Source organism: Ptychodera flava, chromosome 17 (genome assembly GCF_041260155.1).
Source record: "Ptychodera flava strain L36383 chromosome 17, AS_Pfla_20210202, whole genome shotgun sequence".
NCBI lineage: Eukaryota > Metazoa > Hemichordata > Enteropneusta > Ptychoderidae > Ptychodera > Ptychodera flava.
Genome location: NC_091944.1, coordinates 13,499,652 through 13,525,271, shown reverse-complemented (window position 1 = coordinate 13,525,271; position 25,620 = coordinate 13,499,652). Strand labels below are relative to the sequence as shown.

Sequence of the window (25,620 nt, the reverse complement as noted above, 5' to 3'; positions counted from 1 at the left end):
GAAATTTAAATACCAGTAAACTCAACACGATCAGCTTCTCTAATCAGTATATTTCTGCGATGCCCCCTATCTTTATGCTTGAGTATAGAAGAAAATAGTTTTAAAATGTTCTTACATAAAGTATTTGCAAAATCGCTAAAATCTCCTCTTTTTATCAGTGAGTGCTATCTTTAACCCTTTGAGCTGTTATTTTTCCCACCAAAATTTTAGAACAACATTCTATCAATTTTTATGAATTTTTCTGTATTTTTGATAATTTTGAACCAAATGGATACCACATTTCATTGGCTACAAATTATTATCAAAATTTTAGCAAAAATCTGAAAAAAAATTGACTTGGGTATATTTTATAAAGGTGACAAAAATTGACTTTGGTGCTCAAAGGGTTAATCATAACATACTTTAACTGTTATGATTGCAGCACCACTAATTTGTCCTAAAATTTGTACAGTGATATTTTGACTCGATTAAGAAATGAAAAAATAAATTGATCAAAAAATACTAATAACTGATTGACTATGGTATAAAGAAAGAAAGCGCTCAATTGAGAAACCTTGCTTTTTGGTTGTCATTAATGTCACAACGCTAGCTGTTGACAAACTATTTTAACTATACACAAAAAGTTCCTGCTTGTGCCACATACACAGGAGCAAATAGTCTATACTACACAGATAATGATGACTCATCAAATGCTGTGAACTAAATACTGAATAATCTATATAATCATCAAATCATGTGTTCTACATAGCAAATAGTGTTTCATCATCATCAAATAATGTGTATTACATATCAAATAGGGCGTACTTACTCATAAAAGAGTGTGTACTATACAAATGGTTAAAATCACACAAAAATGGTGTGTACATGTATTACTAAATTGCTTAAACTGCTTTAAAACAAGGAATATAAGCCAAAATTTATCTACAAGTATAGCATAGATATATATTTTCTTCTCTGACAATTAAAATATAATGAATTTTGAATAATTTGTATTAAAATTGCAAATTACAAAAGCGCAGATATTAAAAATTTAATTTTAGTCTTGTTATGATACAGCTTTCACTTGAATGCATTTGTTGATAATGTTTTTGTCAACAAATGAATAAAAATCTTCATCTTACTGTCCCTTTTTCAGCTTCCTTTGCACCTGTAAAAAATAAAAATTGAAATCATCTGGTGAAGAGATACATGTATATCCACCAAGGTCCAACAATTGTGTTTGCAGAGAAACTGATCGACCAATGTCAATTTTTTACACTATTAAAGTTACATACACAGGGAGACAGATATCTGCAGGTCACCTATCTGATTCCAGTGCTGCACTATTTAGTACAGTAAATTATTTGCTATTTTTTACATCAAGGTGAATCATCTTTACAAATCAACGTCATATTACTCACGGACAAAACAGTATCATTCACCCATTTTACCACCATGGTTTGGCCCAAATCAATTATCATCAATGGTCATTGTTGACCTGTTTACACGAAGGGGGGGGGGGGGGGGATGAGGGTGAAAAGGTCAAACTTGCCATTAGTGGAGATATGAACAAGTTTGAATGCCTACAGCCAACTTTACCAGCCCATGGCAGAGATAAGTCTCTTCCACACATCATTAGTTTTACATGTACACAAGCAATTATAGGTTTAATAGAGTATGGCATAAACTTTCAGACACTTTTTTAGAAATTAGGGAAGTGATGGCATTATTAGCACATAAATAAATAGGAAGGGCTTCTATTTGACAGATGAGAAAGACTTGGATAAACATCATATTACTTAAAATACAACATTCAAGTAAAGCAATATTTAGCAATTTCTGGGTAATAATATACATGTGTATATATTTATTAAGGCAATTCATACCCTACATGTAGGCCACAGATGGCATATGTATGGTGCAAAACAAAATGACGATGTGCATGGGCATTCTGTCATTTTCTGACTATACAGATATGTGAAAAGATATGGCACACAGGCATACATTACTGAATCACTAGGATTAGAAACAGCACAGCCTTCATTTCATCATTTCAACATTCACCAATGACCTTTCACCCTTCACACACATTGTATGTACAAGCTTTGGAGTATATCCCTTCATTTCCTCTTTTCATAAAAGTTTCCGCAAGTTAACAAATAGAAAACATGACTGTGGTACTCTCTGAGTTGACGTCAGATCTACTGTTGATTGTGCTAACAGATAAACAAAGTCACACAATGGAAGGTCAAACTTGATTGGTAGGGTCAAATAGTAACAAGCATTTTGATTGGCTGAAATGTAGTCAATCATTTGCTACACGTACTTCATGGACTAGGGTCACCTATAATAAACAAGTTTTTTTCTCACCAAGATAGGGATGCATAAATAGATCACCTGTGGTAAATTTGGGGGGGAAGCCCCAATACATCCTTGGGGAAACCCCTTTCCTACAACAATTAATTTCTTGGAAATCTATGTTCAAAGAAGAGGGTCACACTTGATATAATCACAATCAGGCTGAGTTCAATAAACTGTGAAATATTTTGCAGTATTTATGTTTTTTATCCGGTTTTTACATATTTCACATCACAGATCTAGGTTAGATCTGTGTGAGTTTGTGTAGGCATGTGCAAACATTAAATATCCTGATGTTCACAAATGGATAAAAGATATTGGTATGACATGTAGTACCCCTCTGCATAAGTTATGTACCACAGTGACTGTACTGAATCACTGAAGTAAATCAAGCTAGTACAGTTTTTTTAAATACCTTTTTGTGTTGCCTCTGAGCATAAGCTACAGCCTTGTCTCCTTCAGAGTTCTGGATGCCCGGGTCTGCCCCATGCCGGAACAAAATCTCCATCAGCTCTATGATCTCATCCTGGCTGCGATTGCTCCCGACCACCAGATGCAGCGCCGTGTTGCCGTTAAACATACCAGTGTTGACCAGTTCACTGGGGTCATCCACCAGCGAAAGAAGCAACGTCATGATTTCAGATTCCCCTCTCTCAGCTGCGTAGTGCAAAGCTGTCTTTCCTGCTTTCCCATCCTGAAGACAAAATACAGAAACCAAGATTAATTCCAGTTTTCTGTCCAACAACCGACAAGCTTGTAGGCAGAAGTGCTTAACAAATGTTCGTCCGAACTGGGACTCAAAGTAGTTCATGCCTCAAAAATGAAAGACACAAACTTTTGCTCAAAGTTTCCTCAAGCCAATTTTCAATCATTCTTTTTTCCAATCAAATAATAAAAATCTGGGGTCACTTCACAAAATTTGCCACAAGAGAAACAAATTCCCCGATATTTACCGATATTTGAAATCCAAAATGGCCACCATCCCTGTGTTATCTCTATTGGGGAAAATAAAATTTCTGATTTTCACAAAACTAGGCTGGCGGAAACTTTATTTACTCTATAAGCTTCAAAATAAGCCCCCACAAGTGGCAGGCCAAAAGAATGTAAAAGTTTGTGAGTCCAAATATCTGCCCTTTTGGCCCATTCTGCCTTATAATAAACCCTAAGTTCATGCACGGTCCCTCCACAGGGACCGTGGTTTATGTAAGTCTGGGACTACCACATGAAAGAAGGGTACACCCATTCCTAGAGACATGTACATACATGAGAGTTTGGTCACGAAGAGACAATTTCTTGTACAAGTATTCACTTGCCGCAATATACTTCAAAGTTCCATTTTGGACAAGATTGATGTGCACGACGTGAAAAACACTACATATAGACCCTGTTCATATACAGTACATGCTTAAACAAAACAATCGGGGAAAGGAACATGACTTAGGTAATTGGTAGAAAACATAAAGGAACACTGATCGGAATGTCAAACATTACCGGTGATCAGTGTTCCCGCTAAGGCTTATTTGCGCGCTAATTGCGCAGTGTCTCCGACTGCTCTCGCAGTGAAGTTTCATGTTTTGCGCAACTTAGTCTCAGTCATTTCAATGGGTATTAGTTTTGGAAATGATAACTCAGGGCGAAATGTGCGATCTCAGCGTAGATTTTACTTTTGTGTTTCGAGTCTAGCGCCCGTTGGCGGCGCAGTTGCCACCAACGTTCATTGTACATTGTGATGTACGTCAATAAATTAGCATATACATGAACGGACCCAACTGTGAGGCAATCAGGCGTATCTCAAGTTGCGCACCCTCTCGAAACCTTAGAGGGAACACTGCCGGTGATGGTTTTATGAACATAAAACATGATAAGCTTATGAAGGCAGTCACAATGATTTGAAGTGATCGAGGAGATTGAAAACAGAAACATGATACCAACCTGGCAGGAGGGTGATGCGCCCATCTCACACAGAATTTTTATCGTTTCTGTATTATCAACCATGATGTCTGAAGACTGGTTGTCCACAAAGACTCTTTTCTGTGTTTTGTGATTAATAACAGCAACGTGTAGGGTGTTTAAACCTGTAAAATTAATGAGTGTGTGTTAGGAACGATCTCGTAGTCACTTTTATAACTGATGGAATCTTACAACTACTACATGTACTTCATAAACAAACTTTGAATTTCTTGTTTTCACTGGTGGAGTTAATTTGTACAAGTAGAAGGTTGTCAGTCTAAGTATTGAAGATCCTTTCCCAGCAAGACAATTCTCCACATTCAGGTTGACAGTCCATCATGCATTAAGATATGTACTTTCACAATCCCATGATCCTCTGTACTTGAATGATCCCCAGTGCAGTGTAATGGCAGACTGCAAGATGAATGCTGAGAATTATCCAACAGTGAATGTCTGCCTGAATTTGGCATGTATCAGTCAAATACAGTTACCAAAGTGAAGATTTGAACTTCTGATGGCATTTTTGACCGTCAAATATTACTGCTTTGAGGGCAGAAGTTTCATTGGGTTGGTTTTGGACTTCTTGCTGATTTGATGTGTCAAACCTTCTATTCTTTAGTCTACTATCAAGCCTCGTCTCACACTTTGATCCCCGGGCCTTGGATCGACTATCCAAGCAACGCTGCAGCACCTTAGGGACAGACGACCCAATGAAGCAATGAGAGTATACTGTATTGTTCAATCAAGGGCATAACACCATGCTAGAAACTCAAATCACCATCCTCTGTTAGTGGATCCATTCCTCTGTACACACCTGGGTCTTGAGCTCAACACCCTAGGATCATGGCAAGTCTATAGTAACCCACCCACTGGGCAATGATGCTTACTTAAATCAAAACAGCTGAATGGTTATGTCAGAAAGCCTACCTTCTGAGTCTCTGAAGTTCATTTCAAATACAATCCTTTCAGACGGGCGGCAGTTGTTGTTGAAGCTTGTGATGGCTTGGCCAACGGTGAGAATAACTTGCTCAAATCCCCGTTCGGCCGCACAATGCAAGATGGAGCTACCGTGGTGGTTGCACTTGGTGACATTGGCGCCATTCAGAATCAGGTAACTGACGACTTCAAGTGAATGGGTCACTGAGGCAAGGTGCAGAGGTGTCTGTGAACAGAGGGAAAATGAAATCATGTACTTGAATTTGAAATGAAATACTACACAGTAACGAACACGGTTTCTGATTTCAAGTCATAGGAGACACTTTTCAATTTATCAATAAATCCAAAAAGAAATTTGTTTCCGATCCTTAACATGTTGCGAAAGTGATGTGATTTCCTGTTTTTTTCTATCCACTTTGCCATGAGATTATTGTCACAGCTATTTTCCTTCCCTTTGTTTCCTGGTTTAGTATTACACTGCTATAAAGGGCCTGTACCTCCCTCCACACATGGAGCCTACATGTACATGTAGTAATTTTACTGTCACTATACTCTGAATCATAATGGGATTTGTGTGAGCCATTTGTTTGTGAAGACTGCCAGGATTTTGATAAACATAGCCATCAAGACCAATGTATGAAATCCTCCCCACAAGATCAGCCCGTTTTTGGGAAATGTTGACCCCCATGGCCACTATATTGGATCATATCCAGACACATTGCGCATCATGCATTCGTACGGGATATCACAGTTCATTATCCTTGCACCAAGTTTAAATGAAATCGGTTCAAACAAGTCTTGAGTAATGGCTAAAATCTTTATAAGTCCTCTGGGACTTCATCCATGGCAAACGATCAAGACCACACGAGATGGTCTGAAAGTAATGCCGGTAATGACAGAAACAAATCTAATTTCCTATGCTTTGGCCTTCTGTGATAATACATGAATTGGAATGCCAGCTAAGGATCTAAATAGATACTTTGACTAGCACATGGTGGGTTCCGCAAGGGTGCACTCAGTGCGCATAACACTGGTGATTATTATGGATGATACCAAAGCCCATCACACTTGTTATATCCTAGCAACAACCACAGGACACATATCCATTGCAATGAGAGGCAGCAAAGTGTCTTGTATGGGTGTACAACTAGCAGGTCATAGAGTATCCTATACAAGTCTTGTCTGAAGGCACCACTTTCCTAGCAATATCACAAGATACAAAGTCCCAAAGACAACAATAGGATATACTAGCATCATTCCAATAAGCAGAACTAAACATCCTATACGCAATCGTGGTATACAGTACTATACTTGCTTGATGTTATTTTACACTGTTTCTGCAGATCTAACTACATGGAATTTCAAAAATTTCTGATCAAAGTAAACAAAAAAAATTAACATTTTTCAATATGCTGAAGTGACAATGATTGAAGTTTTATATGAATCAGAAGACCAAGCCTGCCAGATGATGATGACTTCACTTTGAACACGTTGACGGAGATTCTTGTTCTTACCTGTCCGTGGTTATCTTGAGCGTCCAATGCAGCTTTATGGTCTCTTGCTAACCTGCATATGAGTGCCTTGGAGAGTGTTTCTTCTCCCTGAGCAATGGCAATGTGCAGACTCCTACAGTGTGACAGAAAATCAGAACCATATGACATCGCTGTCAGTAGAAAGATTTTGCAATACAAGAATTAAAGGTAAAATGCACCTCCAGAAAGTAAAAGACTTTTGCTCAAACTTTCTTGAATGAAACTTTCAAGCATTTTCTTCCAAAATCAAGAATAAAAGCTGGGTGTCACCAACAAATTTTGGATCCACTGAAATATTATCTACCCTAAATCTATGGATATTTTAAATTCAAAATGGCTGCCATCCCTTAGTTAAATATCTCTATAAGAAAAACTTAAAGTTTCCATTTTCACAAATTTGTAAGATATTGAAAATTTTATTTCTTCCACGAGCTTTAAAATCAGCCCACACTTGTGGTAGATAGAAAGGTATTGAAAAAAGTTTGAGAGTCTGAATATGTCTCTGAAGTGCATTTGACTTTGAGCAAAATTAAGTAATAGGACATTTCAGAGTAAGGCAAACATCAGTTCTAATGAAAGTTCTTGTTCAGATTGAAATACATGACGGTGAAAAGTACTTATTTTCATGAAATATTATTTTCACTTTGAATGTCTCCAAATCATGTGAAGGCAAACAAATGTTACAGTTCTCCATTTAGGTAGAACATGCCTCGGGGACAGATAGTCGGACTCTAAAATGTCTACAATTCTTTTCTGACATACCACTAGCTCTTGGAAAAAGTAATACTTTCACCGGCTTAGTTTTTTGAAAAATCCAAAAATTTAATTTTCCTCCCATAGAGTTAACACAGGGATGGCAGCCATTTTGAATTTGAAATATTACAAAATACTGGGTAACTTGTTTTGCTAGTTCCAAACTTTGCACCGTGACCCCCGATTTTTATTGTTGATTTGGTAAGAGAATGGTTGAAAGTTTCATTCAGGAAAGTTTGAACAAAAGTCTTTCACTTTCAAGGCACAATACTACCTTACGGTAAATGCCCTTCTTGCAATAGATACACATCTGGGGTGAATTCTGTCTTTGTTCGTGTAATTCTCAAAAGCAAGACATTCACGAACTTCACTATAGAAACCGTTACACAGGACTAAATGTACTTTCATTTTGATGTACACCTTTGAGTTGGTGCATATCTCTACGTCAATCAGTTTATTGTTTACATTCTGCGAGAACTCATGCATAGTCTGTTAGTATTACATGTTCACTGATGAAACAATCTTGTATCCATGTTGTTTTTGAACTGCTGGACTGGTAACCACCACTATTAGTGTACAGGCTTATACTGCACATATCTTTCACGGATATATTTTCCCAGGTTTAATACATACACGTACATGTGATTTGCAGGGTGACCATGGTCTATTTCAAATTTGATCTGTTATTTGATTTGAAATTTCACCACATCTTCTGAGTGATATCTTAGACAATTTTCACAATACTTATTTCAGGAGATTGGCAAAAATGTTGGATACTTACGTATCGCCATCCTCATCCTTGGAGAGTACAACATCGAGAGATGCATTCTGCACTTGGTTCCACAGATCACTGAAGCCCTGGTTGTGTTGTGGCTCGTTTTGGATTGTGGGATACTGTGGATAAGGGACATTGGGTGCAGACGCTGGGGCAACCGTGATTTGTTGGGGATACTGCATAGGCACGAACATTCTGTTGCCAATCCAAACTGCATCAGGCGGTGGATGCATTGGTTGGTTGGTGTTGCCAATCTGATGTGTCTGGAGCGGAGGATGCACTGTTTGGTTGTCCACCCACTGCATGTTTGGTTGGTTCTGATTAGGCAAGAGGGAGGGCTCTGTGAAACCGGTTGGCCCTTGAAGAGGAGGAGGGTGCTGATACGGCAGTCTTTGTTGGCAAGATAGTGTCATGTTGTTGCTACCGGGTCCGGGATCTGGGGAGGGGGTGCTATAGCCGGAATCTAAATGATTATTTGAGAGTGCCGTGTGCGTTGATACAGATGATCCCGGAGTACTTGGTGCCGGAGAGTGCATCGACATGTCAGATTCACTGTACGGAGAAGGCTGTGAAACTTCACTGGTGGGAGAGAAAGGGGATCCACAGCTGGAGACGTTACTCTTGTTACTGTCGTTAGGATCTGTGGAATCGTAGGGACTTCCAGGTTGGCTGGCTGTCGAAATGCTTACACTGACGTTCTGCGGTGACAAGATATTTTCAATATTGATCGGAATGACTGTTGACTGTGATGGATGCTCAGTCACTATTCCCACAGAGCCGTGGCCCACGTTAGTCATCCGACTCTGCGGCTGTGTTTGCTGTTGGTGCAGCAGTGGTTGCTGCTGTTGTTGTTGTTGATGATGTTCTGTTGGTTGGTAACTGACAGATGGAAAGACAGTGTTTATATCTTGTGGTTGGTTAAAATTCACTTCCGGCGGAACAGGAGTTATGGAAGTGGGATGAGTCTCATCTATTTTTGCAAACAAATTCAAGACATCAGTCGCTGCTAATTCAGTCAAATTTTGCGGTACCTGCGATATGTCAAAGGTGTCTGCTGGTTGATCTGTGGCATACATTACATGGTTATCAATTCCTCGGGAGTAATGTCTGACACCCTCATAAGCCATATTCGCAGCCTCATAAGCCATATTTCTGGACTCTCCAATCTGCTGCTGCATACCACTCATTCTCACCTGATTCTGCGCCATAGCTGGTGACTGTCCACTGTAGGGCCTAAATCTCTCCGTCCTACCGATATGTCCCTTGTTAGGTCCTGTGATTCCTCTCACTATGATAAAGTTATTACTTTTGTTTCTCGTCTTTTCCAGTGCCTCTTCCACGGAGAATTTCTTTTCCGATTTCTCGGTGGCAGGTCCACGGACAGAACAAGAGCTTTCTGAATTTTCCTGGGTGTTCTCGTCCCCGAAATTTTTCACTGAATCCTTTGGCCAGTCATCTTCAGAGCAGTCCCTTTTACTCTCTGTTTTCTCATCTTCCACTTGGATTGCCATGACTGAGAGTTCAAAGGTCACGGCATTGACATCCACTCTGTTCTCTCCGTTCTGATCGTTTCCATCGACAGCAGCATCCTTGCTGGTGTTGTTGCCTTTGTTTAAATCATTCAGCCCAGAGATTCCGTTGCCATCTTCATTTTCTGCGTACTTGTTTCCAGAAGGAACTTGACCCCCGCAATTCTCGTTTTCTCTTTCTGCTGATGCAGTCACTGTTTCGCCGCCTTGGTAGGCGTCTTTGTCACTGTTGCTGTCACCATCTTTCTCCTCATCATCTGCCTCTGCAATGTTCCACCGATTTGTCGGCATCTCTCTTTCACTGCTGGCATCGCTGCTGATATCATCAGAGTGTAACTCTTCTCCCGGTTCTTTGTTGACAATCTTCACCTCCTGACACGATGTGGCTCCCCCTTCGTAGCTTTCATTCTCTGACGAGGTGAAAAATTCGTCCTCGCACAGCAGTGCAGTGCATTCTGCAGTAATAACTGGCACAGTGATGATGGAGGACGCTATAACAGTGGCAGCGGGCGTATTGAAGTTGTCTCCTCCGACGTCCGAGTCAGTGAAGTCGCTATCATCAATCCTACGGTACTCGCCATGATTATTCTCCTGCTGAGAATCATCAGATGCTCTCACATAAGCCTTACACGACGACTCAAGTTCAATAACACCACCATTTTCTCTTTCCACTTTCAGAGAGTTCATGTTGATGTCATCACTCCCAAATTCACACTCATCGGGAATTATCTCTCTGGTGTAACCCTCTTTCGTCTTCTTCTTCACTATTCCATTTGATTTTGGACATGCCGGTGTTCTAGTATCACTGAATCCATTCACTGCAGATACAATGATAAAATGAATCACATATCAGGGTCTGCACATTCCATAAGCAATGCACCATTTACATGTATATGAGATGATAACTGTAACCTTTGCTAATATTTTTGTTATGTTTTTCTTCGATAACCCTTTGAATGCCAAAGTTAATTTTTGTCTCCCTTATGAAATATACCTCAGGGCTCAAAAATGCGACCATTTTAGTCGCATATGCAACCAAATTTGACAAAGTTGCGCCTAAAAAATGTAGGTTACTCGCATTTTGCGACTAATTCTACGCAAGGAATAATTCCCACCGTATTTCAAATAGTTTGCAAGGGTCGTGACCCTGAAATCAGACGTGTCAAAAATAGATTTTAATAAACATTTGACGTCGCCCAGCCACACAAAGTTGAGCGCGTCTCTACCGCTACTTTGTTTTGATATGACAGTAACATGTTGCCAAACTGTCTGCTCTCGGTGTTCAGCTTTTCTTTTCAGCTGTCAAGACATGCGATGAATTTAATCACAAATTAAATCACGACCCAATCAAATATCAGTATCATGTCAATGCTGTCATAATCAATTTAATTGGACCAATAACCATCACAGGAATTAGCAGTAACCAACGAAAAAAATCACTAGCAAAAACTTTCCCCCACGTGCACACTACCTATATTGCAGTCCAAGATGTCGGGCCCACTAGATCGTCATTTTGGAAAGCAAGGGAAACTCAAGGTCGATCATGTTGAAACTGGGTCTGCCAGTGAAGGAGACGCAACAACAAAAAAAACGAAATCCCCAGCAGAACACTAGGGATATTGATAGCACCAGCGATCATACCGTTTACGGACAATGTACCAGGTCAATCATTCGATGACGATGTTCCGTCTGTGACGTGTACACATGACAAATGGATCCGCAGCACAGCAAGAAACCGAGTCGGAAAGTCGATAGCAGCCACAAAATACAGGAAAAACATGCCAAACAAAAGTATGGGATGAAAAAGTAAAAAAATCCCTTGCAAAATACAAGACAAGTCGAGAATTTTGAGATTGGTTTCGGCACGACAAAGAAACAGACTTGAACTACTGTTACTGTTACCAAATTGTATGTATAAACGCAGATTTAGAAAAAAAGTACTACGAGATAAATAATGAATGGCAACTGTTCACCTTTATTTGATATGTACCACATTGTTTGAACAGTTTCAAAAATGCTCCTAATTTTTGGGGGTTTGCTCCTAAAATTTTGGACTTAGGAGCAAATTGCTCCTAGCTGAAAATATTAACTTTGAGCCCTGTACCTAAGTCGATTTTCGTCAGATTTTTGCCAAAATTTTGATAAGACCTGTGGCCAATGAAATGTTGTTTTCTTTTGGTCCAAAATTATCAGAAAAATTACAGAAAAGTTCATAAAATTGGTAAAATGTTGCACTAAAATTTTGTTTTGGAAAAAAGACAGCACTCAAAGGGTTAATCTTCTCAATCAGTTATATTGACATATGAATTTATCCTTACCAACACAACACACTGTGACATGCAATGTGACTGTTGACAAATGAATTCCAGTCTACACTAGAATTCAGTATTCTAGTCTACACTAGAATTCAGTTGTCAAAAACTATACAAGCTCATTTGGTATTATGCACACACACTCTTTTGACAAGCTGAAAATTAGGTGCTACGTACGACATGATTTTTCAGATTTAGATCAAGAAACTGTATTTTAAAGACAGAACAAAAATACTGCAAAATACATCGAAAGTAACAGCCACTTAAACTTTGATGGGTCTAAGTTGCCCCATCAACGAGACAGTTTTTATAATTCTTCTTCTGTCATGTAACATATAATTCATTTTGTTCTGGTTATCGTTTGTCACAATAGGTCAAGCAATGCTTTGCCTTTTGACTAGCACGTGAAATATTTTGATAACACCATGTCGCACGTTGGTACAGGCATGATGTAAAAAATACCTGAATGATGATCGAGCAAAGTCACAAACTTCGAAACTATAATGATGATTTCTCTGACCATGTAATGACACACATACATGAACTATGGCAACATGTACAGCACAGACATCTTTGAATGGTAGTCTGATGGTCATCAGATCTGCTTACTGTATCAGGAGCTATTATCATTTATCAAAACACATACTCGGCCTTTTCATGACTACCTAGGGTGTCATACATCCTTGAAAACATAAATTTGGTATTAAGCAATAATGTACTCTCTCCTGGCCAAAAATGGATGAAAGCAAATTTTATGAGTGCATTATGGAGTGCAAAGTTTGCTTGAGTCATTATGGGACAGGAGTGGGTAAATTACTGCTATTACTTAATAGTTGGGGAAATTCCAAAGAATTTGTAGGTGTAGAAAACATCTGGCCACAATGTTGGATAATTGGATACATAATCAGTAAAAATGGGGGGGGGGGGGGGGGGGGGGAGACGTTGTCACAAATTTCACTGATATTGACAAGGCTACTAGTACATGTATGATATAATACACTCTAATGACATGTTGGACCGAAATCAGTGTTTTTGATAAAGTTGGGAAACATTGGTAAATAATTCGGGAAGCCCATTAACATTTATGCTGTCTCCTTATCTGATTATAATTGATATACCAAGGGGGAACCCCGGTAAAATGACTGGTGAACCCTGGTAATATTTGCCAGCTTACTGCACTTTACGAAAACACTACATAATGGTAGTGATGTCAGACAGGAGTTTTTACTCGACTTAAAAATGTTTATTTACCAGTATAATATTTTTACGAGAATGGTATTAAAATTATAATCATGATCATCAGTTTTCCCAGATTAGAACTCCATAACCAGTGTTTTTGCTGAGGTTGGGAAAAATTGGTAAATGAGTTGGGAACCCCGGTAGCATTTCTGCTGTCCCGTTATCTGATAATAATTGATATCCATGTACCAAGGGAAACACTGGTAAAATAACCTCAGAACCATTGCATTGCCATTACAAAAAACAACGCTTAAAATAGTAAAGAAAGTAAACTAAAATAAAGTTCTTGTTTTTCCAGAGTTGGGAAAATTAAATGATACTTTGGGAAGGCATTATGAAAACTTGGGAAGCAGCTATATTACACGTAACATGTTGTAGTGCAGATTTGTATTTACTGAAGTTCTCAAAATATTTATTTCAAGTTCCCCATTGCACACTAGCAATGTTGAGAATTCCAGTTATGTTCCTGTAGTTCCTGAATTCATATAACCGATTTCCTAAATAGTATCTTGATTGGGAAAACTGCTTCAAAAGCAATGTCATAATAATTACATATTCTTTTGTATAATCTAACGACATCATAAGTCTTAGAAATAATTGAAACGCTTGGGCTTTTTTTGTATTTGTGTACCCATATTTTGAATCATGGGTTTCTATTGTTAAAAGCAAAAATTAATTACTCCTATGAATTTTTTTTTTTTGGCGATGTATCTAATTTCCTATGTGTTTAATGATAGCTTTGTTTTGGGGAGGATTTGTGTGTTTCATGGAAGCGAGGATGCTCTTTTTCAGGGAACTGTTTGACTTCTTTCCACCCGATTTCCCCTAATGGATCTCCATATGACAGGAATGAATCTGTGTGTGGTGATAACATGGTTTATATGGTAGAATGTGCCTTGGGGACAGATATTTGGACTCTCAAAATTTCAGTTCTTTTCTGATCTACCACTTGTGGGGGTTTGTTGTACTTTGTAAAGCTCTTGGTTTGAGAAACTGTCGTAGTTTACAGAAAATATGAAATTTTAGGTTTTTCCATAGGGATGATCATCCATTTTAAATTTCAAATGTCAGTAAATCGTGGGTTATTTGATTCTCTATCACTAAAATTTGCACGGTGACCTTTGTTTTTATTCTCGATTTTAAAAGAGAATGGCTGAAATTAGCATTGAGGAAAGTTTGCGAAAAGGTTTACACCAAAACCAAAAATACATGTACTGACTGAATTTACATATGTAAAATATACTAGTACAAGTATACGGTCCCCCACTCTATCATATTGACTGAACATGATACTTGGGTCTCAATTACTATACACAAATGCACATTTTTCTCGATGGTCTATGCTTAAATACATAATACCCATGTTGGACAGAGTGCAGGTGTTAAATCACATACTATTCTGTGTAAATAACAACAAACATGGCTTCACAATCTTCAAAACACACATGGATTATTAACCTATTTTCATATTATTCAGAAACTAATCCATAGACAGTAGAGGGGGGAATCCCCTCTACTGTCTATGACTAATCCTTGTGTGTAAGTATGCATGGCCATTGGAAACATGCTTGGCCTTGTATTATGGATTTATACAATAATCCTTCTTCCCCTTTTGTTATGTAATTAAGTTCTGCAACATTTGCACTGCTGGTTCACTATTTGCATATGAGTGCAGCATTGTACTGTGGCTGTGAGTTTGTTTATGGTGACCGTGCCATGTGCCTGGGGGACAGATATTTGGACTCTCAAACTTTTACAATTCTTCTCTGATCCACCACTTACCACGGCTAATTTTCAAGCTCTTGGTGTGAGAGAAACTTCAGTCTTAATTGTTTTGAAAATTCAAAATTTTATTTTTCTCCATAGTGTTAACAAGGGGATGGCGGCCATTTTGAATTTCAAATATCAGTAAATATTTCTTGGTACAGTAATTTGTGTCTCTAGTAATACCAAAATTTGCAAGGTGACCCCAATGTTAACTCTTAATTTTGAAAGAGTTTAGTTGAAACATTCCTTGAGGAAAGCTTGAGCAATTTAAGCTTAAGTCTTTCACTTTTGAGGCACGTACTACATTAATATGCTTGATTTCCTCAAAATAATGTATTCATATTATGCAAAGAGTATTGATGAGCATCATTTGACGATTAAAATAAACTGATAATGAGTCATAAACAATGGAGAATGTTCACTGTAATGTCTACATGTTTATGTGTTTTCATAGGTTAGTCACCAGGGCACACCCTGTATACGGAAATGCAAATTTCTGTCCACCGGGAACTTTACACAAAAATTTTCACTTGGAAAGAAAAGACAGCATTTTGTTGTCTTATAACACCACATTTGGTTTTTAAAAAATTCTGCCTTGGTAGACAAATCTTTTCATAGTTCTTTGACGTTAGCATTTCCATTGTTTGTCTTGACCTTTGACCCATATTTCCGTATACATGTATATGTGTACATGTACAAACTAACTATATATTTAACTGGGTTATTGGTTGTGACGTATGGCTGTGAAAAGCACAAAATATGTCAGACACGGAAACAATCACCATAAAGTGAAACTTTATGGTAATTATTCAGTGCCTTGAATTTCTGTGCAGGAATTGAGAGACTTGATGTGAAAATGTATGAATTTGTTGTAAATCAGTATTAAAATGCTTCGAAACAAATTGATTACTGTACAGGGTTTGTTGATTTATGGATGTTACAAATACGTGTTATGATCATATGGAAGTCTGCGTGACCCAATGCCATGCTATGTACGGAAACAGGAGCACAACTTGTAAACTGGAAGTCAATGAAATTCCCATGTATTAAATTTTGGTGAGGTTTCCAACTAAAGAGAAAATCACATATTTTGCTAAAAGTAACAGGGAACATAAAAATTGTCCATATGTATAAGTGTCAGGAATGTGTAAAAGAAAGTGGTAGATTTTACCGTAGTTTCAGTTGTCATGCAAACACATGTTTTTTCTTCATTTTAACTTTTTTCATCATTGAAAGCGTCTTTTATATGAAATAGATCTTGCAGGGTTACAACAACATTGTTTTAAACTATTTTATTTGCTGAGGTCTTAAAATTCCAAAAATTCCACGTCTTGGGTTGTGTCATATATTTTACACAATAATGAATAGAAAATGTCGGGCATATTAGCTATCTCAACACAGGGTCAGTAACTGTATCTATGGATGATTTTTTCATTATTTTGTTTGTGTTCTTGCCCTACACCCGGAAGCAATTGTTAAACGCACACTATTTAGCTAGTGAATACAGTATCTATGGGTGTATAATGCAATGCTATTGTTCATATCGGATTCAAACCGGAACCAGAATTCACTAGTTTCAACAATAACAATTTCAGTCTACACATGTACAGGCTGTGTGGAAAAGTCGAATGCTTTTTATAAATCAACATGGCTTGGTAAGTAAAACCGGAAACTGGGCCTGGCATGAAAATAATACCCACTATGGACAAATGCTCCCACCCGTGAAGGACGTTTGTTATGTATAAACTATGATCGACATATAGTGTTTACCTCCGCCTACTAAAGGTTTCAAATTCTGGAGAAAAAGTGGATGTGCTTCCAAAAGACTTGAAACAGAATGTTCCCTGTCGTTACATTTTTAGTTATTAGACTGAATTATGTTAATTCCATCTCCATAAATCCAGATATCCCTTGGAGAACACGGCTTAATTCGTAAACAAGTAAAGCGAATATTTACAACGGTGTCACAGTCTACAGGGACACTGAAACATAACTCAATTTTGTTCTTCTCCAATGCACTACATTTGTAAACCAGTTACGGAAAACGAACGATATAAATTTGCGAGCATTCTGTCCGTACACTAGTCGGTACCTCCATGTACACTGAGGGTGCGGTAGTATATGAGTTCACTCAGCTCACCGTCACAACAGGCGAGTTGGTGACTTGTCGAGACTGTCCGTTATATGCAAACGAATGTGACTTTGAGCATTATTATTGTCTTTCTCGATCGTGACTTGAGTACAGACCCTCTGTGCTTTGAGACAGTTTCAAAGCGGAACTATAGGTTATGACCGTATCGTGGCCCGCGACGTGGGGTGTAAGCATACATTACATGTTACAAACCAACTCTGATTGAGGAAGCTGTGTACATACTTAAAATATCAGCTAAGTTTAAATACTGAATGTGCTATATACAACGCTAGAACACAACAATTCGTGATTTATCGTACTGCCACAAAGTATATTCAATTTCATGCGTCCTTGCCGTAGACGGTTCGTATTTTATGTACAAACACGCCGACGAAAATAATCAAAATTTAGTGTTTACCTTTCCTGGCGGCCATCATCTTTTCGTTGTGGTCGTCTAAAAATTGTCTGGCCTTGACGCCAAAGTCGCTGATACGATTGTCTGTGTTCAGACTTTGGGACTTGCACGCCGGCATACTGACGGTTGACAACATGTCGTCCGTAACTCAAGAACTGACGTGAAACTGTACAACGGCGATGTTAAAACAGCTATGATATGGCACGATTTAACGAAGACTTCCGTGTAAAATTCGGTACCACAACGTCACTCACTGTGTCTTTGATGGTGCAATGGCTGAATAGCCAGGGACTGAAAAGGGGAAATCCCTATGCTTACAGAGCTAGCGAATGACATCACGACTTCAAAATTTGCATAGCCAAGTTCCCCGGCCCGGCCCAACCCGGTTACCCAGACTGCACTACGGGGCATATAGTGTCGCATGTCAGGGCGAAATCCTCAAAGAGCAGTCTGGGTAACCGAGACTACCGTGCTGCGAATATCGTAAAAAGTCGCGCTGCGTCGTGGGTGAGTCGTGAGTGGCCGTGACCTGGTTATGCACGATAACGAAAGTATAAACTACAATTCTGCATCTAACATTGGCTTATTTGGAACATCGTATGTAACAATATAGGCGAAGCGCAAAGTTAACGTCTTGTTGCGTCGTGATTTTGATTCCCCTGTGTATTTTTTACGTGCATGATATTTTACAGCGTTTACAGCGCCCTCACCGGTGCTATTTTTTACAAACTTGTGTAGACCGAATGTGAAAAACTTTCTTTTCAATAAAGAAGTACTGTAACCCTAAACCAAATACAATGTCATGTCACTTGTACTTTCCAACCCATTTTGTCACGATTTTGTCAAAGGGTCGGTAATAAAAGTCGTGCGATTTAGACAAACGTTGCTGCTTCACACAACAGAAAAATGTAAACATTACACGTAAGCTTAGATGCTTCACGTGGAAATATTTCAGCAGGAAAAATCAGGTGCTCAATGATTTAATCCCGTTTCAATTGTAAAAAAGTTTTTCATATTAGCAAAAGTTCAAAAGCATTGCTGTGCACACATTTGAAATTCGCACATTTTACTTAACCACACCAAATAACCATGTAACATAACCATATGCACATGTAGCTGAAAACCTCCGGACAACGTTTGCAGAATTTTGCATCGTTATGAGAGGAACAATCATTAAGCTTATAGGTTATGTAAAGGATAATACGAATATCGCTACATGCGTACAACTTATATATATATATATATATATATATATATATATATATATATATATATATATATATATATATATATATATATATATATTAGAAACTGGATGGATTGAAACACACTTCCACAACTGGTTGTTCAGATCATGACGTCTTTATTGTACCTCAAAAACACTACGTTTCGCTCTAAAGCTAGAGCTTCGTCGGGTGTATACTGAAAACGGGAAATACAAAGATGAAGTTGAGTTAAAGTACATTTTACCCGGACGGGATTGTGTGACAAAAAAACTCGTTTGTCTGAAAATATACATGAATAAAGAGTGTAAAGGGACTGACGAGTTTTTTGTCACACAGGTCTAAGATCTATAAGGCCGCTGAAGCAAAGAATGGGTATTAAAGGTATACGGTCACCTGTTCCAATTTTGCCATAGTTATCAGGAAAGAGAAAATCTGACCAATCAGAGATTTTAAGCGGGTGGCCGCTTTTTAAAAACAGCGCCCTCACATGGGCATTTTGAATACCAAGGAACGCCCCTTTGACCATATATGGGCATATTTAGATTACAGGTATCTGTATACCTTTAAATGGCCAATAGCTGTAATTAACTTTTAATGATTTTTTTTCACTTTGTTTAATCAACTACAATAAATTGTTCTACTCTCAAAAGCATGTTCAGGGACATAGTATTCACCTTGTCAAACTCTGCCAGTACATGACTTTGTGTAAACTGTAATGTTATGGATGACAAGCGAATTCTGGTCCGGACTAGCATTCAGATGTTGACAATTACACGCACAGACACTGTATTGACAAGCTTAATACTAGGTGCTTCGGGGAGAAGAACAAGAACTTATAATTGTTGACATACAAAACAAAAACAGTAAAAATAAAACCATCAAAACATACACAGCCACTTGCCCTTTAATGAGCTAGTTAGCCAATATGTATTTATTAGTTGATCTTTAAGAATTTGGGGAAGTTGTTGGGCTAAATACTACTGTGGACTTATGATTAACATTTAGGACACAGTTCACATGCATTAAGTACAAAAGGCAAAGAGCGAAACCTTCTGAACTTGTATTTACACAATCTTGCAAGCTGGGCGGAATTTCCCGTAACATTTTTCAACCAAGAGTAATTGACACGTAATGTAACATATCTGCCTTATATGGGGATTCAAATTCCCCGTTCCCTTTTCTTTAGCAATATTCAATACCTTAATTGTTGAGCAACATGGACAAGTCTGTTCAAGTTGGCCATAGTGGCCAGCTTACATGCACTTTACCGATCACTTTGGCCTTGATACGTAACATTAGATCTTGCAATTCGAAAGATTGGTCGAATTAAACGGCAAACATTTTCCCCTTCTTCCACAAGTGTACGCATATGTCTGGCGTAAGCTGACAAACCCATGACGCAAACCTTAGCAGCTCGGAATGCCATTATTTCACGTGCCAGTCATACTGATATATTTTGCACAAAACCAGAGATGAAAAGGATTGGCAATGTCCACTGAAGACAATGTCCCATACTTCCGTTTCTCGAAATATTATATCGCATCCCTCAGAAGTTCGAACATATATACTCTTATAAGATAAGGATAGTATCTCAACCAAACATCTAAAACAAAAGTAATAGATCGTTAATACATCTAACATGGCATCAATCAAATAATTTTCTTGCCATTGCTATGGAAACCATTATTTCCTGTGACCCCTAGTTTTCTTAAATTGTACAGAATATTTAGATGCGGTATGCTATCGTTTTGAACTCTTTAAAATAAGCTGAGAGATTGCATTGATTCCCTTTTTGCGCAAAATGCGTAAATCCATTCACAGTTGCATAACGTTGTTGAATCATTTACACTCAGGATTTTTTTTCCAATTCTGTCTTCCTCGAATGAAATTTCAGAATGCTTCAACAAAAATGGAAATCGTCATCTGGTTTTCCAGAGATTTAGGAGATCTTGCAGTTGACCCAAGTTCTAAATGTTGACCTAACAGCGAAGGCATTGCGGAACTCTCAGAGACTTAAATTCAATCAAGCGGAACCCTTTGCTTGCAAGAGAGTACAATACAGTACTTCTCCATTAAGGTGGAATTCGTTGAAAAAAGGAGAAACTAACTCAAAATACGCCCATGACAAGATTTCCCATGATCGACGCCATGCACTCTGAATTGAAAGGGCCAAATTACACCATTGGAGAGTAAATTCCTTAACCATACAAAATTCACAATTATTATTACACTCGTGCTTAAACGTTGATGTTGATGTTTGCAAATCCCCGTCTTACGATATATATATATATATATATATATATATATATATATATATATATATATATATATATATATATATATATATATATATATATATTTAAATATGGGGTTTTACTCTAAAACATCTCCGTAATGAGGTATTTAACGGTTTACCTACCTTGTGTCGGATACAAAAATGTCCTGCTGCATACAGGGCAAGGCTAGTTTTGAGAATGGAAATGTTCAATCTCCCGGATAAATATTAACTCACTATTAAAAGGGAACTAGACACTTGGTGAACAGACTCATTTGTTATATCGTGGACGGAAATTTATTCGAAAACAAATTTATTGTTAGCTTAGTAGAAAAATCCTTTGATAATCCGAATCTATACAAACACAAAGTCAATCAGTTTTAATTCCTTTAGAAATTCAGCACGATAAAGCATGTTGAATATAAGAATATTTGTAGATGACTTTTGACAATGAAATTCTCTCTCCTATCCTTGTGACCCACTAAAGCCAGTAACTTGCATGTGTTCCTCTTGATACACAGACCGATAATCGAAGACGTAAGAGCACAAGATCACTTCCTCTTTCCCCAATGTTATACTCAAAGGTCAACAGATAAAAGATTATAGCATTTTCAGTTCCTCAAAGCCAACGTTATTCCCATCTGATAGAACCTGAATTATTAATGTGAAACAAGGGTTCTATTCGATGTTGCCGATCAGTTGTAAAAGCCGGTCAACCTGAGTGTCCACCGTCCCACCAAATTTAGAGAAATCCGTTCAGACGTGTCTTGCTCATTAATGAATGTTACGATAATTATATAATACAACGCGTGGGTCACTTCCACACGCAAACATTCACTCGCACATTTGCGCACGGAATCTGGCCAGAGAACCAAGGCTTGCTGTGCGAGCTTCTATAGTTTAGAATTCACTACCGGAAAGTCTTCGATGTAATCCCCAGTCTGTTCAATCATTTTATAACGGAAAGTATTGATAAACAGTGTTTAAGAGAGTGCTGCCGTTTTTATTTTTTATGGTTCAAGTTTCTTTTTAGTTTTAGCGTGATTGCTATAGTAGTTTCATGAATCTTGTTGGACCCAATGAATGATTACGGCCAGTTTTGGTAAGCTTTTATCTAATAGGTGTCTGTAAAATGGGTTATCTTTTAATGTAAACAAATGAATGAAATATTAAAATTCGGCTGAAGTCAAATTATTACTCGTTGTGAATCGAAAATGTACAGTAAGTCAGAGCCTATAGGCAATTGTTCTACATTTGACTTGCTATCAATGTTTCAGCTATAGTTTGCCTCTAATCTTGACTATTTTTGAAAGTTGTAACATAACCGCTTGCAGCAAGAAGTACATGAAACACGCACACCTATTAGGTGTGCGTGTTTAACTGTTCATTGTCGTCTATCCACGTCCTGTTTTTGCCAACTGCAGGACTGCTCTCCATGCGGTAATGCCAATACCCATGGTGAGAGTACAAATTATGCCTCTTGTCTTGGTGGTTTAAAATATTTTTTTTTTGAATTTACATGAAAAATCGAGATTTTTCAATGAGGGGATGTTATCAATCAGTATCGGAAGATCACGGCAGTCCGGAAAATCATGTGAACATCCGCTATTCTCGCTTTTCGTAGCTGAGCGCGTGGAAAGAGCAGGCGTCCAATTATATTCATTTGTAGAAGAAGGATGTTCTATTCTTTTGCTCAGCCGGATGTTTGGCAATTTGATTAGAATCAGATGTAGAGATGGTGACGTTTCCATCCATACTTGTTTCGTTCTCGTTTTCTCGAACTCTGAAAGTGACCCCACTGCCCCATGGCGCCCCTTTCAGAAGACTTGTAGCTCAGAATAATATATTTTACAACTACAGTAAATACATATGTTGACATTTTCTTAATATTTAATAGTTGCCTCCGACCTATCCGGTCTATAAGGCAGCACAATACCAATTTTGTAAACGTAAGCCATATATGTATGTATGTATGTATGTATGTATGTATGTATGTATGTATGTATGTATGTATGTATGTATGTATGTATGTATGTATGTATGTATGTATGTATGTATGTATGTATGTATGTATGTATGTATGTATGTATGTATGTATGTATGTATGTTGTATGTATGTATGTATGTATGTATGTATGTATGTATGTATGTATGTATGTATGTATGTATGTATGTATGTATGTATGTATGTATGTATGTATGTATGTATGTATGTATGTATGTATGTATGTATGTATGTACATACGTAGGTAATGGTATGTATGTATCAAAGCTAAAAATCCGACTTCACATGCTTTCTTTACTCAGATTCCATTGATCGACTTTCATCGAAAAATAAGTATGATTATCGACAATAGACTTCAGTGCCCTGTCGAAGATTTACAGTTGTTCTTTAATGGTGAGTCATCATTGTCCTATACAAATCAGTAGCAGTGGTGCCGAATGCACCCTTTGTTCAAGTCCTGGCAATTTTTTATGTTGAAGAGAACGCACGGTTCCAGAAAATGATCATTTGTATCAAACTGAGTCTAAACGTGATATTGAAACGGTATTGTTCTGAGAGTGATGATGTTTTCTTCCTCTGAAGTTTTCAAACATGTAGTATGATTTCTTAGCAAGTAGTGAAATGGGACAGACAAAAGACAATGCATTTTAAAACCAGCAATGGTCTCCTTGCCAACGGGAAGGGCCCTCAGCGAGAAGCTGCGTACGTGGCCGGTGATGGCGCACTCTACATATCCCGTTGGCGATGTTCCGAGCCTCACGAAAGAGAATGCTCAACAGTAATACATGTGTGCGTAATAAATACAGCAATGAAATCTATGCTCTGAATAGAACAAGAATTGAAGGATAAAGGATCACCATGCAAATTTTGTACTAAGGAAACAAATTACCTAACATTTACCGATATTTGAAATTGAAAATGGTCGCCATCCCTGTGTTAACTCAATGGGGAAAAATAAAATGTTTGATTTAAACACAAAGGCGATGAAAATTCTTACGCCAAGAGCTGTAAAATGAGCCCCTGCTCGTGATAGAACAGCAAAGTATTGGGATATTTTGAAACTCTGACTATCCGTCCCCGAGACGCATTCTACGTTAGATTTGTGCAGTTTTTGACAATAAGCCCGATCCCATGCAGTCACATTCACAACTTAATTGTCAAACTTACAAGCACTGCGTATAAAGATGTAAGACTTTTTCGAAACATTCATAACTACAAATTGTTTAGTGGTCATCAAATCCTGTCAATGTAATATGCATTTGTTTGCTTGAAGATTGAAAACAGTTTTGACGCAACTTTGAATGAGATACATGGCTGTCAACAGTACGTATTTGCATGATTTCGCCGGTCCTAGAGCAAGCATCAAGAGACGAGTATCTTCCCATCAAAATGGATTTAACTAATTGATAATAATTAAAATACATTAGGTAATATATATGCGATGGGGGGGGGGCATTGTTGTGACAGCTCACAGGTTTTTTCGGTGTTGAAAAAACTCTTGGTTTACCCAAATGTGTTGAAATATCAAGCGTACTCTTCGAAAGAACCTAGACGTAGCATGCACAGTTTTACTCGATGATTGAATTTATGCTCTGATAAGATACGACGTAAAATGAACTATATTTACAAGCTGTGTCGACAAGGCAATGACTCAATGTTTCAGCATGCTTTTTCAGAGTGTAGGCTAGTTTGCTAAAACTGCAGATGATACGCACGGATTGAAAATGTTGTATTGTACTGGCCGTTTATCTGAACGAATTTTCTTTCCCTTGCACGCAGGTGAGTTTTTGACTTTGGAATCTTACAATCGATTCCTGAACATATTGAGTGCAAACATGGTGACTACAGCAAAGGGGGGCTTTGTTGGTCCAGCGAAGTCGCTGAGCGACTTCATCCGGCTTCAGCTCCGACTTGGACACCTTAGAGAGCCAGTACTCCGCGCACGCGCACGAAGCTCTTCACAGCTGAGTTCATCATCGGACATTGCCTCTGCAACCAGAAGTGACAGTGCGGCTGCAACAATGGATCGAAGGGATTTAAAGTTATTTAAAGATGAACAGCACACGGATATGACGTGGATAAAGCCGCATGTTGTGGATTGGTTTAGAGAAGTTAGTATGCAACTTCCATTCCATGAACATATTTGTGTATATTTTTATCATGCAAAAAAGGCCTGTGAGAAAGCGGTCACTGAATTAATCCTCTCCTCCTCCCTCACGACCCTCGGGATCAAAGTGCAATATGTCAAAGATGTGTCAACTAACATCAACCTCGTGACTAAATTCTAAAATACTAAAGCACCTTTTTCAAACCCTGGTGAAATCCACGGCATAACAGTTTTCAAAGCTATTTTAATTGTTTCTTTTTTTCTACACTGGAAGGGCCTCCTATGTATGTGTGCTCACCAAAAACGATCATATCTTTCGTTCTATCATTTC

The 25,620-nt window shown here is 38.1% G+C and overlaps 2 protein-coding genes across 2 annotated transcripts in view; one reads left to right on the top strand and one right to left on the bottom strand.

The window, feature by feature from the left end:
• LOC139115503 (NF-kappa-B inhibitor zeta-like) overlaps positions 1–18,007 on the bottom strand; it is a 20,091-nt gene extending 2,084 nt beyond the window's left edge. Inside the window, exons 1-7 of the mRNA XM_070677640.1 lie at positions 17,680–18,007; positions 8,290–10,630; positions 6,738–6,849; positions 5,215–5,449; positions 4,270–4,412; positions 2,753–3,031; positions 1–1,147 (exon numbers count right to left, since the gene is read on the bottom strand). The exon at positions 1–1,147 is cut by the window's left edge and continues 2,084 nt beyond it. Coding sequence (XP_070533741.1) covers positions 1,118–1,147; positions 2,753–3,031; positions 4,270–4,412; positions 5,215–5,449; positions 6,738–6,849; positions 8,290–10,630; positions 17,680–17,812 — 3,273 coding nt within the window. The 5' untranslated portion in view covers positions 17,813–18,007 and the 3' untranslated portion in view covers positions 1–1,117. The remainder of the gene's footprint in view (positions 1,148–2,752; positions 3,032–4,269; positions 4,413–5,214; positions 5,450–6,737; positions 6,850–8,289; positions 10,631–17,679) is intronic.
• Positions 1–25,620, top strand: part of LOC139115508 (uncharacterized) — a 74,953-nt gene that overhangs the window by 13,400 nt on the left and 35,933 nt on the right. Inside the window, exons 5-6 of the mRNA XM_070677645.1 lie at positions 23,485–23,575; positions 24,962–25,293. Of these exons, the coding sequence (XP_070533746.1) occupies positions 23,485–23,575; positions 24,962–25,293 (423 nt within the window). The remainder of the gene's footprint in view (positions 1–23,484; positions 23,576–24,961; positions 25,294–25,620) is intronic.